A 15,719-nucleotide genomic window follows, 5' to 3' on the forward strand; every position below is an offset into this window, starting at 1 on the left:
AAAACACATTTTTGTGGTAAAATATGTATTTTAAAGACAGTTGAAATTGGAATATACATCATTCTGCATTGTGTTTGGACAAACAAGTGCTGCATAAACACACACCCTGCACAAAGAAAGCGTTGAGGGAAAAAAAAATTCCCGGCTTTTATGTCCCGATTGCCACAGTAGATTTATCACGGGAATGTTTGACGTATTGTGGACCACTTACATCGTAAACCACACCGCCTCGGTATATCTAAATCACCTGTCTTCCGCTCCATCTTTGATAGCGTCCATGTGACACAATTGTTGTGAGAATGACGTCCATGACTTTTGGCCTGCCGGCTTCATCCTGTGATGTTATTTCATACATTCCGACACATTCCATCATCTTTTTAGCTAACAACAATAGACAATCCAGAATAATAAAGCTTTACCAGAGTCCCAGAAGCAAAATAACAAAGCAAAGTAAATGATTTCCATGTTTATTGCAAAGCAAACATGAAGCGCACACACACGGTCAAAGAAAACATCCAAATAAACGTGTACTTGACTAAAAGAAGGAAAATAAAAGGACTGCTAATCCATGACCTTTGGTGTGATCCTGACTCACAGCTAGTTTGGTCATAGGTTTTATCCATTCTCCCAATGGGGGTCACCCTGGGTACAACCTGGACTACTCAACCATTCAGATTGTTAACCCGTCATGTAGAGTGCGGACTTGAGTCACACTTTAATTAAAGAAACCAACGATATGAGTGTCACAAGCGGTTGACCCGAATATAAAACGCTATTTAAAAAAATATTGAGGCCGTCTTATAGTCTTCAGATTTTCTACATGCAACCAACAGGTAGCATGTCCTCGGACACACCAGTGCAACCTGGATACCGGTTGGGCAAGTTAGCGGCTGTCTTATATTTAGGGTTGTCTTATATTTGGGACGGTTTTATATTCTGGGTCATCGTAATACAGTATATGAGGTTGTCTTATGTCAGGAGCTGTCTGATATTGTGGGTCATCTTATACGAGATGTCGTCCTATACCTGAGCCATGTCTTATATTTATGGTTATAGCGGGGTCGTCTTTATATTTGCGGTTGTCTTATATCAGGAGTCGTCTTATAGTCAGGGTCATCTTGTAGCAAGGGTCATCTTATATGAAGGATTGTCTTATATTTTGGGTCGTCTTATATTCAAGGTGTTCTTGTCAGGCTTGTCTTATATTCAAGATCGTCTCATATATCAGGATTGTCATATTAGGGGTCGTACTCCATAAAAGAGATCTTATGTTCAGGGTTGTATTATATCTGGGGTCATTCTACATATCAAGGTCGTCTTATGTTCAGGTCAATACATGATTTCTCTCGTTGTGCTTGTGACTGCTGCAAAGCGCAATGTGCAATGCTAGCGAAAGTAGTGCCTGCACTAAAAAGCGCTTTGGTCTGTTGAAGTCAAGCATCGCCGTGTTTCATAAAAAGGTAAAACAAAAAAAAGGCACAGTGGCGTTTTGGCAGAGAGAACATCACACGTCGTCGTCCGAGCGCTCGTCGCCCCTCAGCCTCTCTCGCTCCCGGTGCCTCTGGATGGCCCGCCAGATTCGGCACAGGACTCCGCCCCTGTAGAAGCGGATAGTGATGATGTCGTAAATGTTGCACAAACTGGAGAGAGTTGATACCTGAGGCGGAGGCAGCGCAGGTCGTCTTTGGTGACGTCGCTGAGGATGTCCGTCAGCGTATATTCTTCAAGCACAAACTGAATGAAAACATTTAAATTGTAAATTTAAATGCTGAGAGAGGCAAATTCTGAAACACACACCTTGTCAATCGTGTCAGGGTCCGCCCCCTGCTCCTTCAGCCAATCAGTGAGCTGCTTATCAGGCTCGTGGTCCGCCGGAATGTGGAAGATGGATGGTGGCGAAATATCTAAAGAAAAGAAAACTTGACAAGTTAAAAGCAGTTTCCAGGTTTCGAAGCGAAGGAGACATACCTGGCGGTCTGTGCCGGACCCTGACCAGCTCCAGGTCGTGCGTTCGCTGCTGCAGGGTGGCCTTCAGGACCTGCTGGTACTCCTTCTCCTTCTGCAGCAGCTCCTCCAGCAGCCTGCAGGCACAGCAACAAGAACATGGCTGAGTCAGGTTTCAGATGAATTGGCCCGTTTTATTGAGCGTGGGCGTTCACAGCTTTCCTGTTCTGTTTGTCTTTAAATTACGCAATTTGAAAGTGTCAGGTGACATTTCCCAACCTTCGCAGATTAAAGCTATGATAAACAAAAGTAATGGGACACCGACAGGACGTGAACACAATGTGGGCTTGGCTGACCTGTTGGTCTCCTGCTTGAGGCGCCCCAGCTGAGCCCCCAGCTGGTGGTGGGAGCGCTGGTGCTCGTGGGAGTGAGCGGAGTGGAGCGTGGCGACGGCCGAGGCGACGGGGTCGGTGGGCTCGTCGGCGGCCGGCGCAAGCACTGGGCCGAATTCGCCCTCCTCCTCGTCCACCTCGTCCTCCTTCTCTGCGCCCTCACACTCAGACGCCGGGCCGAAGTGCGTCTGCAGCTCTAAGATGGGAAAAGGTCAAGAGGTGAGGATAACGTAAGTGAAAGTAAGTTACACTTTTTACCCTTAGCTCCCGGGAAGCAAAATATTGTTTTTTTCGGAAGAACATAAAATATGCAATTTTTTTTTTAATGAGGTGCAAAATGCTATATTTGGAATTATTGTTATTACAGCCTTGACTAGGTCAATAATTGATAACACTAATTTGATTTTCCCATCACAAAAGTGTCATAAAAATATATATATTTTTCCTTTTCACTGCCTCAAATCTCTTCAACTTCAAACCTAACCAGTTTTATCTTTTTTTTAACTTTGTTATGTTTTAATACACTGTAAACCCCAACAGTTGTACTCGCTCATAATTAATAAGGTCGTAACACTCAAATGACGTTATGTAGTTGAATGAAAGTAAACGTTTTTAGCTCTGTTAAGATTTATGCCACTTTAATTTAACAGGGCTTAATATTTTATAGCTAATTTGTGTAGCACGCTTAAAAATGTAGGAACCATATATTAGCGTCATGACGTCATCGACGTCGTTCTGGTGGGTGGGTCTTATCGCTCCCTCAGGAAAGCTGGGTCAGCCATCTTGAATTTGCACGATGTGGAGATGCTAATCAGAGGTATAAGCAAGCCGACGTGGAACACAGTTTCATTAGTTTTTTTATCTGTTTGCGGCTGTCACTTTCATCAAACTACCACCACTTCCTTTTTTTCATTGGCCCTATTGCCGTCGTTTTCTCAAGTGCCGTCTAATCAGCCCAGATTTGGTAAGTAACGTTTGAATTGGTCTACGTTTCAAACTGTGAATGCATTGTACAATGTGCACATTGAATATTTGTTGTAAATGGTTTCTAAATACGAGTAATGGTAACTTTAGAAGTTGTAAAAAATGTATGTTAGTTTGTCGTACAACGGTGTAAGGTTCCTCTAGTTTACAACAGTGTAAAGCAATTAGCGGCTTTTCTGGACGAACTACATTTCCCATAATGCAATTTTGCCCGGGAGGAATGAATGTTTGCTCGGCAGTTGACAATGGAGGTGGCTAACCGGAGCCCTGAAGATTAAGTTCTTCCTGCTTTCCGGTTTCTGTCGGCTGTTGTTTTCGCTGGCCGGCGGTTATGCGCCTGCATATTGCGAATCTGTGAGTATAAGTGTTCGCGTTACAGGGTCAATATTTTACTTTGTCGAGTAACCAACATGTCCAACCTGCTGTGTGCTAGCTTGAAACGAACAATGCTAAACGGCATATTGAGAGTGTGTAACAGGCCTGTGCTTGTCTTTCCTCGTCAGGAAACTTTACACGTCCTCGTGTAAATATTATTGTGTAATCATATTTTTTTTAGTTCTGTGAACTTATCAGAGTTTACAGTGTAGCCTTTTTGTTGATGATTAATGCATTATTACTCAAGCAAATTACCTGAACACGCTTTCGCTGTAGGTCCCTAAACCGTCCACTAGATATCAGCAGGAGCTGCTCTCACCTGGAATGAGGATGGTGATGGCCGCCTGCACAGCTCTCCGGATGATGTTATCCATGGCGAACATCCAGTGAGGTTTGATGTGATGGTTCCTGAGCACCTTGTTGACCTGAAGGGAAAAAACAGTAACACCATTTAATGACGAGATACCTTCAGAGAAGAGTATTTTATGTGCGTGTGTGTTCTCTGACCGAGTCCTGGAAGCCAAAGAGCACCAACTGGATCTGGTTGATGGAGGTGGAGTCAAAGTCTAGGTCCAGCTTGAGCTTGGAGATGGTGGCCGCCATGACGCGCCTCTCTGGGGAATGAATGAAGTCTCGGAGGATGCAGATGATCTGCTTGATGTGCTCCACGGACAGCTGGAGCTCTTCGCTGCCCTGATATCACAGATATCAGCAAAGGTCCCAGAACGTGGTCAGTGAGGGACCGAGGAACCCTAAAATCTGTCCTCATCTGTGCTGTGAATGTGACTTATATTCATGATGGTGGCAGCAACAGTGATTTTTATGCGCATTGTTATTTCTTTTACAGTGTCAAAATTAAAGGTAAGACTCACACTCAAGGTCCTCGGGACCAAAATGTCTGCATCACCCAAGTTAAACTATTAAATTATTATTATATTTGGACATTTATATGCACTAGATATGCTGTTTTTTTTTTACTGAAAAAAGAAGCGTGAAAAGAAAGGGTGCCTTGCTTTAAGTAGGAAAAAGCAGCGCCATCTTGTGGACAAGTTGATGGCCAGTCTAAGTTCATTCATTTCCGAAATTGAAATCTTAAAATGACTGCATTAATTTATGTTAGGATATATGTGGAATTCCATGTGGGACATTTTTGGTTGTGAGGAGCAAATGTGAGTTTTTTTTGTGTCGATATACTTTAGCAAATGCCACCTATATACCTTCAATAGAGCACTAAAGTCAGCACCTGGATGTAGTTCTCCTTCAGGTTGGAGATGACCTTCGCCTGGTCCTCGTTCAGGACCTTGAACAGAATGGCCCGCCTCTCGCTGTCCTTCTTCAGTAGGAAGAGGCCTCCGTCTCTGTCCTCGGGGGAGGGCGGGACATTGCGGTCCTCCGACACGGAGCCTTCGTCTGGAACGCTGCAACGCACACGAACACCTCAGTGTGTGGGCTTTTTTTTTTTTGGTCTTTACGACGGCCTGTTTGCAAATACAAGCCTCTCCTGGCTACCGTGCACCGTCAGTCTGCAGCACACGCTTCCTTAAACACACAAGGGTCCAGCATGGTGCTTGTGTGTGTAAAGATATTGTTATACAAGTGCTGTGTCGTAAAAGGCAGTGGAGCATGCTGGGAACACAAGGAGGCCACCTGCCAGGCAAAAGGTCATTCACATCTTTCCAACATTAGTAGCAGCTGGGATAGTTTGCTCTGTTGGTTTGTTGACAAGCAGAATTATGCAATAAGTAATGAAATATTGATTTTATAGTAATTCATACTAAAGGAAACCATAAGAATCAACATAGTCCTGAGCAGACAGCGCCCAACGCGTCCACATTCTGCTACATTATAGTTCATAAGTCCAGTCCTGGAAGGAAAGTGTGTAGGCACCTCAGGTAGTTGGAGTTGGGCGGTTTGAGCAGGTTCTCCGAGCCGGAGCTTTTCTTTTTCTGGAAGAAGACGTCCTGTTTGGAGTCACAGTCAGGGCTCATGGAGCCGTGTTCGCTGCTGCTACTCCCAGTAGCCTCGCACTGCAACTGCACCGGCAGGGAAACGTGGATGTAGTCTGACGGCCACGCACAACAAACACAAAAACAGGACAATTGTGATGCACATTGGAAAGATTGTTCCATGTCTTCCCACTTCCGGGAGCACTCGTGCTACCTGAAGGTTTGAAGGCGATCTTGCTCTTCTTGCCCTTGGTGTTGTGTCTGACAAAGGTGTCCCTCAGCAGGTCAGCGGCGATGGCTCGTTTGTGAGGGTCCGGCTCGAAGCAACGCAAGATGAACGACTTGGCCTCCAGTGACAAAGACTCTGGGATCTCCGGGTGGATCTTAAACATCCCCACCTGCAACACACAGTTGCAAAGTCAGCATGTGTTGTCTGAAATAGATTTTTCTCCCTCTTGTTTGTTACAGGGAGGTTTCATCAACCTTAAACATGGCGGCTTGAGGCTCCCCCAGCTCATGGAAGGGAGGCTTCCCGGTGGCCATTTCGATGATTGTGCACCCCAGGGACCAGATGTCTGCTGGGGCCCCGTAGCCTCGAGGACCCTTATCGATGATTTCTGGGGCCATGTACTGTAGAGTGCCTACACAGGTAGGAGAAAAGAGGACATTAATGTCAACTTGTGGCGCTCCCTATGGGTTGTGGACGAAATGTTTGCGTACCATGTATCAATTTGTAATAACAGTGCTATCATGTGGTGTATTTCCCTCAAAAATAACAGCACAGACAACATAGCAGTGCATATCTTGAAACATTGTCACTCTTTTGCATGAAGCGGTTCAGGAGGAGAAGAGCAACAAAGCATTTCATAGCACAGGAACCCCATTTGGTTGTACCACATGACTCACTATCAATGAGTCAGTGTGATTCCCCCCCATTCAGTCAGCAAGGTAATACTGGAAAAGACATGAAATATATGAAAATAATACTTTTTCAATGATGTGATTTAGTTTTAAAATGTTTTCCCCCTCTGCAGATATGGAATTTGCTTTCCACAATGACCTAAAGGGTTCAGAGAGGGCAGGGAACAATAAAAGGCAGCGTCAGAGAAGTGATAAGGACACACACACACACACACCTACTAATGAAAGATAAACACCATTCTGCCTCTGCTTGATTAGCTAATCTAATTACACACAGTCCTGCAGCCACTGGAGATGGCCAGATGGTGCATGAATGTGCATGTCCGTGTTCATCGTCCTGCTAAGTGTGTCCACAGATAGCAACTAGCGACGTGATGTCATGAATAAGTACACTTAAATGTACACTCGCCGCTGCTATTTTGGAGCATCTTTGGCAAAAAAAAAACAAAAAGCCAAATTACCAGTGAAGGTCTCCGTGCAGGGATTGACTCCAGCCAGCCGCTTGGAGGTACCAAAGTCTGAGATCTTCAAGACGCCGCTGTAGGTGTTGACCAGCACGTTGTCACCCTGGTGGGGAAGACAAGTCAATAAAATGAATTCCACGTTGGCTGACGTCTTCTGACCTTTATGTCTCTGTGCACAATCTGGTTCTCGTGCAGGTATCGCAGCCCCTCCAGGATCTGTCGGGTGTAGAAGATGATGGTGGCCTCCTTCAGGGGACCCCATTTGGAGCGCAGCAAGGCCGACAAGCTCCCTGGAGGAAAGAGGTCCATCATGACAAGCATTTTTAGGGCAGTACATCTTCACAAGGGAGAGTAACACAAGTGAGCAGCAAGATAACCGTGTCTTACCTGGGTGTGCCAGAGCTGCGGTTCACTGAATTCCAACATGTAATATGGCAGAAAACAAAAGCGCTCATGCTAAACATGCTAAACATCCACACTTCAAACAAAACTCCAGAGTGGTCCAGTTTCTGCTTCAGAATGTCACAGTACAGCACATGTTTTACTTCAATGAACCGCAGCTCCACCAGTGCCGGCAGCACTCATGCAGCCCCAGATTATGATGTTAGAATGACTGCGAGCGAGAAACAAGTCATTTTCAATGGATAGTCAATTGCTGTATATTCAAGCTGTACATTGACTACTCTAAAGTATATCCATTGCTATAGTATTGGCCCTTGAGAAAGTATTATGAAATGCTTGCTTAAGCACAAACCTCCAGGAACTTGCTCCATGAAGATCTTGATATAGCCGTTTTCCGAAACAGAGCCCAAATACTGGACGATGTTCCTGTGCTTGAGGTACTTGTGCAGCGCGATCTCTTCGTGAAGAGGCTGCGAGTACCTGACGTATAAGAAAGAAACAAGGTTACTCATAACCAACAAGTATAAATGCGAGGGATGGAGTCATCAGGTACCTGCTGTCCCTCTCTGGGATCTCCTTGATGGCAATTCGGACCTGGTTGCTGAGGTCCCTCCCAGCGTACACGACTCCGTAGGTACCTCGTCCCAGCACCACCCGGTCGCCCGTCTCGTCGATGTCGTACTCGTACTGAAACAGGCACACCAGATGACACTCTGATATGGAACCTGAATCATCTGACACAAACTGACCTCCAGTGTGTCGCCGTCGCCTTCTCCTTCCAGCTCTACCGAGTTCCCGGTCCCGTCCGATATCATCTCCTTCACCATGGAGCAGAACCTGTGAGGATACAGGTTCATTTCCACTGCAACCAAAATGACTTGTCGTGGTGTCCAACCTTACCGTGCACACTGCTCCTCGGTGGAGAAGTAAATCTGGAAGTCGTCAGAGTTGTCGTGGACGTAGAGGAAGCAGCAGCGTTCATCAAATTTGCTGATACTGCAGACAGATATCTTTTAAATATACATGCCGGAGGAGCAGGGTGAATGACCCCTAACTGAGGTCATGTCAGCCAATAAAATGGTTCCTAAACTTGGTTTCATAAGCATCTTCTACCTGATGCCTTTGATGGACATCGTGGTGAAGTTCCACTCGTGGATGCCCTTCTACAACACATCAAGAAAACGGATGGTCACCGACCACGATGAAGCTTTCATTCATTCCGTGGACAAAAAAACACAACCGACTGTTTCAGCAGGAGAAACATGCCAGATGGAGACGTTCTTCTCTTCCGCCTCGTTGTTGATGGACACGTATGATGGTTGGTAGACCTTCGTGGGTTCCAGAATCAGCACCTGTAACGAGACACCATGGTGACGGTCTTGGGACGACGGGGTCCATCTTGATGTGAATCCGTACGGGAAAGCGCAGTCGGTTGGTGGTCCCCTGCGTGGCCTCCACAATGATGTCCATCCAGAAGTTGAGTCGGTCCCTCTGGGGGGAATGCTCCATGTTCTGCTTCTTGAACCTCTGGATCAGCTGCAGGTTCTGCACCACCGAGCGCAGGTACCTGGACACAGTGCTCCAGTTACCAAAATCTGGACCGCTCCCAGGTCCAGCCATCCAGTATCTCCCATGAGGATCTCACCAGAGAGGGGGCTTCAGTTTGAAGAGCTTCTCAGCAGCTTGAGTGGCCTTAGGGATGTCGTTAGCCAGCATGCTAACGGTGAAGAACTGCCCCACGTCCCAGTAGTTGTTCATTTTCTCCAGGGAACCTTTGCGCCCCAGCAAACTGTTCAACCGAACACCTGAGAAGTATTTATCATTTACATGAATGATCTGGAGTGCATGAGAAAGGGGAGAGTCACTCTCTTTGAGTAGTGTTATGAAACTCAGAGCAGAAACATTTTGAAGTGCGTGCAGAGCTAGATCAAGCTGCTAGATGCTGACCACTCAAGATACCTCAAATGCAGCTATTTCCATCTTGTGCAGGAAAAAAAGGTGGTCGCCTACAGCCATAGCTGTTAATTGGACGCCCCAGAAATTATTTGCTTTCGTGCGTCACACTCGTCTTTATAGACCTGAAATTCTGGATCCGCTTACCAATTTTCCTCAGTTCCATGGAGCTCTCAAACTGTTGCCCGGCGACTATGAGGAGAACGGCCAGGTTGATGCCAGAGTAGAGCGTGGGTTGCAGCTCAAAGCCCTTTCTGTACCTGCAACAGTTCTTAGCCTCAATCGCACGTCCATTCTCCTTCCGAGACCAGAAGCGTGTCCTCCTTACCACTGTATGGCATTGTCCCTGTTCTTGGTGTCCTTGCAGTCCGAGTCCAGGAAGATGTCCTTGTAGATCCGTCCGCACAGGCAGAACATGTCCGGCGCAGGATGCTCGCAGGACTGCAGGACCTGCAGCATCACCCGTAGCGCTTGCTCCCTGTCGCCGGGACTGTTTCTCCTGCGAGTCAAGATGTTAGGATGAGGTACATCAACGTGTTCCTGTCTCTCCAGACCAGTACCTGTTGAGTGCAAAGGCGTAGTGGAACTGGATCATGGGCTGGGTTGCCAGGTCGCAGGTCGGCAGCATCTCCAAGGTCTGCACCAGTTTGACCATGGCGTCGTAGTCCTGGATGTCTCTGTAGGAGAAGAGCAGGTTCATGACGATGTCCTGCGTGAGGACCTCGGTGTTGTCGATGCGGAGCTTAATGCGGGAGAGCTCCTTGGCCAGCTCCTCGCCCTGATACTTCTCCCTGGCCTTCCTGATGTCGTTCAGCAAGGTGTCCTTAAAGGAGGCGCTAGAGGGACACGAGAAAGGTATGAGGTTCTTCCGGTCCGCCTCTCTTTCAACGTGCTTTTATCTGACCAGGACGTGACGTGGATGTCCTTCAGCAAGCTGGTGAAACGGTCCATCAGGGGCACGCACAGGGGGCCGAGGAGGTTGTCCCAGCTGGGCTGCATGTACTCGCTGGCCCTTCGCTGGGCGTCGCTCTCACAGCAAGTATACTCGTGGTTGGGGTTGACGATGTAAGGGATGAAGTAGTAGTTGCCGCTGGAGGCCTGGAGACAAATGGGGAGGGGTTTGTGTGTACAGTGGACCCTCGCTCATGTTATGGGGTAGGGGACTGGGGACTGTTAGCACAAAGCGCTAGCCTTTGTGTTGCTGTTATTCATCCACTATGATATAATCAAACTGCTGTTTTGTTGCCTTTCAGAAAACTGGAAAGTCCAGTAAGACATTCTAGACCAGGAGTGGAATGTCCAAAGGAGTTTGTTCAATGGCAACTATGATGAAAAAGTGACTTTTTACAAGCGCCAAAATAATTTTTGAAGTACCACATTTTAATTACATCGTGAAGGAAAACGTGCCTTCCCCAGGCTTTGCTACATATCTTAAAATCAAGCCCCTGTCCCACTCCATGATTTTACATTGCTGTTTGTGAAATATGACATTTATTACGTACACAATTGTGCTTGTGGGAGACACACACTCTGTCGAAGACAGACATGAAAGCTAAAACACTCAAAAAGGCATCTATCTAAATTCCAGTCTCAATGCCAACAGGCTACCTATAAAAATGAGAGATTAGTCTTGCAGTGTTTTGCCCACATCAGGAAGTGCAACTGTAACAGCAAATGTCTGCGATAAAGCAAATGCAAAAACATTTGCTTAGCTGGCTTTCTGGTTGTGAGTTACACAAGACACTGATTGGCACTTCCTCTCTGCGGCCGTTAGTGAGGACAAACAAGCAGGCTCCCAGCATGCTTTGCTGAGCTGCACGGTACCTACTTTACTGCCAGAGCCTCTGTATTCTGGAGGCAACTGGACCCAGGGGAAGCCTAAACCTGGTGGGCAGGCGGCCTACTCCACAAACACAACATTAAAATCATTTGCTCGGAAGAACAGCTGCTAATGTTTGACAGGCTTCTATTTCAGGGGGGCATGTCAGAAATATTACTCCCGAAATAGAAACGCTGGGATACTTACTGTGTTTTTCTGAGCGACCATGTCCTGTGAGGGGACAGAGCACATGAGTGACTGGAATTAACATAGGAGCTCACTCCTCAGGGATAACGGCATCCATCCTGGACCGCTTACCTTCAGGGACTGGGCCGTGTCAGGGTCTGTGTCATGGTACAAGATGACATTGTTGGCCATGTCGAAGCTCTCCCTCACACCCAGGTGGTAGAACAGGGAGGGCTGGCGGAAGACGTCGCTCATGTCCACGACCGCAATGTCTGTCAGAAATGAAAATGAATCAAAAACCGCCATGTTGACAAAACAAATTGTCTACTTCCCCAAAACTGCGATACAAATGTCATATATTGATACAATGGGGGTGACGATGTAGGGGATGAAGTCGTAGTCGCCACTGGTGGCCTGGAGACGAATTAGGAGTTCTTTTTGGGGGGTACAATGGACCCTCGCTGGTGTTATGTGGTCAGGGTTGAGGATCAGAGCACAACAACTGGGGATTTTTAATACAAAGCGCTAGCCTTTGTGTCGCTGTTATTCATCCTGTGTGTTATGTTACCTTTCCGAAGCGGTGAGGTGCTCATCATTTCATTAAACATGACAAATGATGCATGTTTTGAAAGGGGAAAATGTAACGCCATCTGGTGGACCAAAGCAAGCATTGAAGATTGCAATGCATTGCAAGCAAGCAGGTAATAAAGGATAGCATTTCTTTAAGTGAAGGTAAATGCTGGATGAAAAGCTTTAAATGGGACATTTGTGTCCCATTTTCCTATGGTGGTGACAAGTTACAAATTGGAATATTATCTAGCAAATTACAATTTATAGTTACAGACCTGAAAACAAAAACATGAATGGCACTCGATGTACCTTGGATCTCTCAAAGAGATAAACTTTGTCTTCATTCACTTGAAACTGTGTACTGTTCAGACACATGCTTCTTCCCAAATTGTCTTTAAACTTCTACTAGCAAGCAGTGAGCCATTTACTGTGTATATTTTCTATACTAACTTGCAAAGTTGTATATTTTTATGCAATGCTTTGCACATGACTTCAATGGTTGTTTTTCAGTTTGCTGCAAAAGAAGTTATAAGTTGCACTGAACCTGCGTCGTAGAAGCTGTCCAACACGGAGGTCTCTCCAAAGTCGAGCCTCCCGAAGGTGACTGTGGTCAGCAGGGCACTCTCGGCGTCACACGCCCGCTGGAGGCACTGCAGCGCCCCGGACTCCGGACTGCTGGCCATCACCGCCTTCAGACCGTCGTTCAGTACGTACACGACCCGCAGGGAGCGCTGCTTAGCCGGGGGACTGGGGCTGGACAGCTCGGCCCTCTCCCGGTCTCTTTCCAGCTGCACGCACATACCCGCCGAGTGCTCGCCTGCCATGTCCGCCGCCTGCGCGCTCTGGCCCGGCTCCATAGCGGCGTCAGTGTGGGTGGGCTTCCCGGTGATGCCCTGCGGTCAAGTGTGCTGCTGATCGTCCCGGATCGTCGGTGTCCTCCCGGGGCTCACCTGGCGCACACCTGTCGTCTCGGAGAGGAGAGCGTCTGAGTTTGTTCCCGGACATGTCCGCCTCATTAAGTCACATCAGAGGCCGATTATCTCGCACCAAGAGGTCCGCTTGGCCCGGACCGGTTGCGACTAGATCCCTTCAGAGGACGGAAGTGGAGGAAGTCACACTACATACACACGCCCGCACATACACACACATTCACATCTAGGGATCATAGGGGTAGGTGCGTTGACTATTTTTAATGTAATATTTAACTTTTTCCTTTAAGTTCAAACGTCAGACGATCATAGCACTTATGAATCAGCCAATCTGGTTGTTAGAGTGTCATCTGCATGTTGCTTGCAGCCACAAGGGGGCGTATAAGCATGCAATCTGGTTCTTTATCCATGACTCAGGAACACAGAAATATTGTTTAAATGTCATTTACAACACTAAAATATGCACTTAAGGCAGCATCGTGGCCCAGAAACCGCCGGGGGAAGGAAACAGAAAGTAAAAGCATAAAAGTTTGAATGAATCCACCATTTCATGATCAGATCAAACGTAATGTAGATTCAAACGCTGAACAGAGGAGTCATCTTTCTTGTAATGTCTCCCTCTGCTGGTGACGTTTAAAACGTGCCTTTTAGAGGGACGAATACAAATTTATGTTCATGTTAATACTGTAAAAAATATGTTTTTGAAATACATAACATTCCTTTTCCTTCCTCAGTGTGAGGGGAGAAAATACGTTAAACCTACCTTTAACAAAAATAAGTTTATTCAAGTATACTATGTGTATACTTATTTTAGCCTAAAAATGACGATGTATTCTCGAGGTTTACTTTTTATAAACTATTTTATATACTTAAGAATAGCACGGTGAAGTATACTTATACTGAACGTTATGCCTTGCACTTGCCATGGTCCCGCCCCCTACCTGGCAGCCAATGGGAGTCGCCTAATTGGCGCCATGTCAGGCCCCACCCCCAAAAGGTGACGTTGACTACTCAACACGGAAGGAGGAGGCATAGCCGAGCTAACAAATATTTTTCAGCATTAAGATGCCACAATGGCATTTATAATGTATTATTTCAAGGACAATACTGTGGAAGTTGGGAAGATTTCATGGATGAGTATTGACGGCTAGCAACAATGGTTAAGTTGTCAATTGTGTTGCTTTTCCAGTTAGTTTGATCACATTGCTCTCATACTCGATATGATAAAGCTAAGCTAACAGCACAGGACAATGCTTCATATATGTGTTAATGTCTGCTAATGTCAAAAGTAGTTTGGTCCATGGCAAAACACATCGCAAAAGGTAGTGAATTTGACAGAATAAAAAAATATCAGCATATACTGTAAGTGTACATTAATTTTTGCATTCTTAAAACTACATGTTTGGCCTGCGGCAGTTTCTACAGCTGTTTCCATATTTTGATAGGTGTTTCAATGTGCAAAAGAGCTCTCTCAAGCTATTCATTTGATCTTGTTTCTTACACAAACCACCACAGTGATCTCTGTAAGAAGAGACAGGAGTTCATAAAGGGTGACAACATCCAGCAAGAAGGAACCAAGAGGAAGTGGAAGCCCAACAACAAGTGGATGTAGGAGAGGAGGATCATGAAGTTCTACCAAAAAAGGTAGGTACAATACCTGGATGAATACCTCAGTATGACATCAGTTAATTGGAAGTGGCATTTTTTTTTTTATTATTTTGTGTGTGCATAAAAATGAAGTTTGATAGGTTTTGAATTCCATATGATTTCATGTATTGTGGTGCAGTAGACTAACGCCAATGAGGAGCAGCCGCCCAGAAACACAGAAGAAAGTGAAAGCGCTTCAGATAGAAACCAAGCCTGAAAGGAGACCGTGTGAAAGATATACTAGATGCCATGAGAGGTATTTTCTCCTCATTCATTCAAGTAAACTAAAGCAAATGATAAAACAGAAGCTTTTAATGACTGATGTATTTTCCCAAATCCAAAGAATAGACCATTATTACTTTGCTGATTGCATTGAAGTTGAGAACTGTACCTGATAAACCCCTCCCTGCCATGACGCATGTTCATTTTGGACAGGGAATAACAATAACATGAGGTCGTGTTTTGTTCTTTGTGATGTGCGCCGGTGTCAGAGCAGTTACACGAACAGGAAGTGGAGCCGAAATCTGAGCCGTCTGATTCGGACAAAAGACACCCGCTAAGACAGCTTATGCTTGGCAAAATAGCAAAACAACCAAACTTCTTTTACCCTGACCTGGCATTGAACTTTGGACCCATTGACCATGACCCAATGCTGCTGTCAACTGCGCCATTCAGCTGGCATGATGGGTGAATGTTATAACGGAGGTGATGTAGACGATACAGATGCAGATCACTGATGATGATTATGATACACGTTGAACCTGGTGAAATAGCAAAACAAGCAAGTATTGCAGTTTCCCTGCACGGGTATGGAACCTTATTCGCCTGCACCATGACCAACTGCTGCTACCAACCGAGCCATCCAGCCAGCAAGCTTGAGGGATGATATAACGGACGTGACGATTACGATGCATGTTGAACCTTGAGAGACTTATCATGAGCTGTCCTTACCAGGCTTTGAACTCTGGTCCCATTGACCGTGACGCACCGCTGCTACCAACTGCGCCATTCAGCTGGCAAGCTTGAAGCATGTTATAACGGAGGTGATGATTACGAATACCGGGTATTGGTATTCATACAGGTTCATTTGTATTCCCACAGGTTCATCATGTATTGTGATCGTGACCTCCGTTATATCATCAAGAATGCTTGCCGGGTGGGTGGCTCAGGTGGTAGCACCGCTGATT

General features: G+C 46.1%; 1 protein-coding gene and 2 long non-coding RNA genes across 6 annotated transcripts; 2 read left to right on the forward strand and 1 right to left on the reverse strand.

Annotated features, from left to right (window-relative positions):
• Positions 1–124: 124 nt before the first annotated feature.
• map3k15 (mitogen-activated protein kinase kinase kinase 15) lies at positions 125–13,131 on the reverse strand. Its single transcript, XM_058059389.2, has 28 exons — positions 12,501–13,131; positions 11,519–11,658; positions 11,408–11,431; positions 10,286–10,479; positions 9,942–10,217; positions 9,710–9,880; positions 9,529–9,641; positions 9,074–9,233; positions 8,845–8,995; positions 8,673–8,780; positions 8,542–8,591; positions 8,329–8,424; positions 8,178–8,265; positions 7,978–8,115; positions 7,781–7,904; positions 7,186–7,316; positions 7,024–7,129; positions 6,125–6,282; positions 5,856–6,039; positions 5,583–5,757; positions 4,939–5,113; positions 4,203–4,388; positions 4,015–4,120; positions 2,301–2,532; positions 1,969–2,081; positions 1,798–1,904; positions 1,658–1,734; positions 125–1,598 (listed from the first exon to the last, which is right to left on the reverse strand). The coding sequence occupies exons 1-28, from the start codon at positions 12,811–12,813 to the stop codon at positions 1,505–1,507; spliced, it is 3,990 nt and encodes a 1,329-aa protein (XP_057915372.2). The 5' UTR covers positions 12,814–13,131; the 3' UTR covers positions 125–1,504.
• LOC131108451 (uncharacterized) lies at positions 3,160–8,117 on the forward strand. Of its 4 annotated transcripts, XR_013627842.1 has the most exons (6): positions 3,160–3,300; positions 3,972–4,425; positions 4,543–4,556; positions 5,926–6,290; positions 7,044–7,132; positions 7,222–8,117. It is a non-coding gene; the product is annotated as an uncharacterized LOC131108451 (long non-coding RNA). The 4 variants fall into 4 exon arrangements; XR_013627841.1 differs by lacking the exon at positions 4,543–4,556; XR_013627844.1 differs by lacking the exon at positions 4,543–4,556 and having other exon boundaries at positions 7,044–7,102.
• LOC131108452 (uncharacterized) lies at positions 9,501–14,942 on the forward strand. The gene is made up of 4 exons (XR_013627840.1): positions 9,501–10,236; positions 12,467–14,044; positions 14,401–14,529; positions 14,672–14,942. It is a non-coding gene; the product is annotated as an uncharacterized LOC131108452 (long non-coding RNA).
• The last annotated feature ends 777 nt before the right edge of the window (positions 14,943–15,719 follow it).

The sequence above is a fragment of the Doryrhamphus excisus genome, linkage group LG7, assembly GCF_037039965.1.
Source record: "Doryrhamphus excisus strain RoL-2023G ecotype Guam linkage group LG7, RoL_Dexc_Guam_v1.1, whole genome shotgun sequence".
Taxonomy (NCBI): Eukaryota; Metazoa; Chordata; class Actinopteri; order Syngnathiformes; family Syngnathidae; genus Doryrhamphus; species Doryrhamphus excisus.

What these genes read in the sequence shown, in the direction of transcription:
- map3k15 (XM_058059389.2), bottom strand. Translation starts at nt 12,813, where the DNA reads ATGGAGCCGGGCCAGAGCGCGCAGGCGGCGGACATGGCAGGCGAGCAC. An exon ending in TGAAGGAGAACTACATCCAG is followed by an intron (nt 4,389 to 4,938) that starts GTGCTGACTTTA and finishes CTGTGATATCAG; the next exon opens with GGCAGCGAAGAGCTCCAGCT. An exon ending in CTCAAGCAGGAGACCAACAG is followed by an intron (nt 2,082 to 2,300) that starts GTCAGCCAAGCC and finishes CTGTGCCTGCAG; the next exon opens with GCTGCTGGAGGAGCTGCTGC.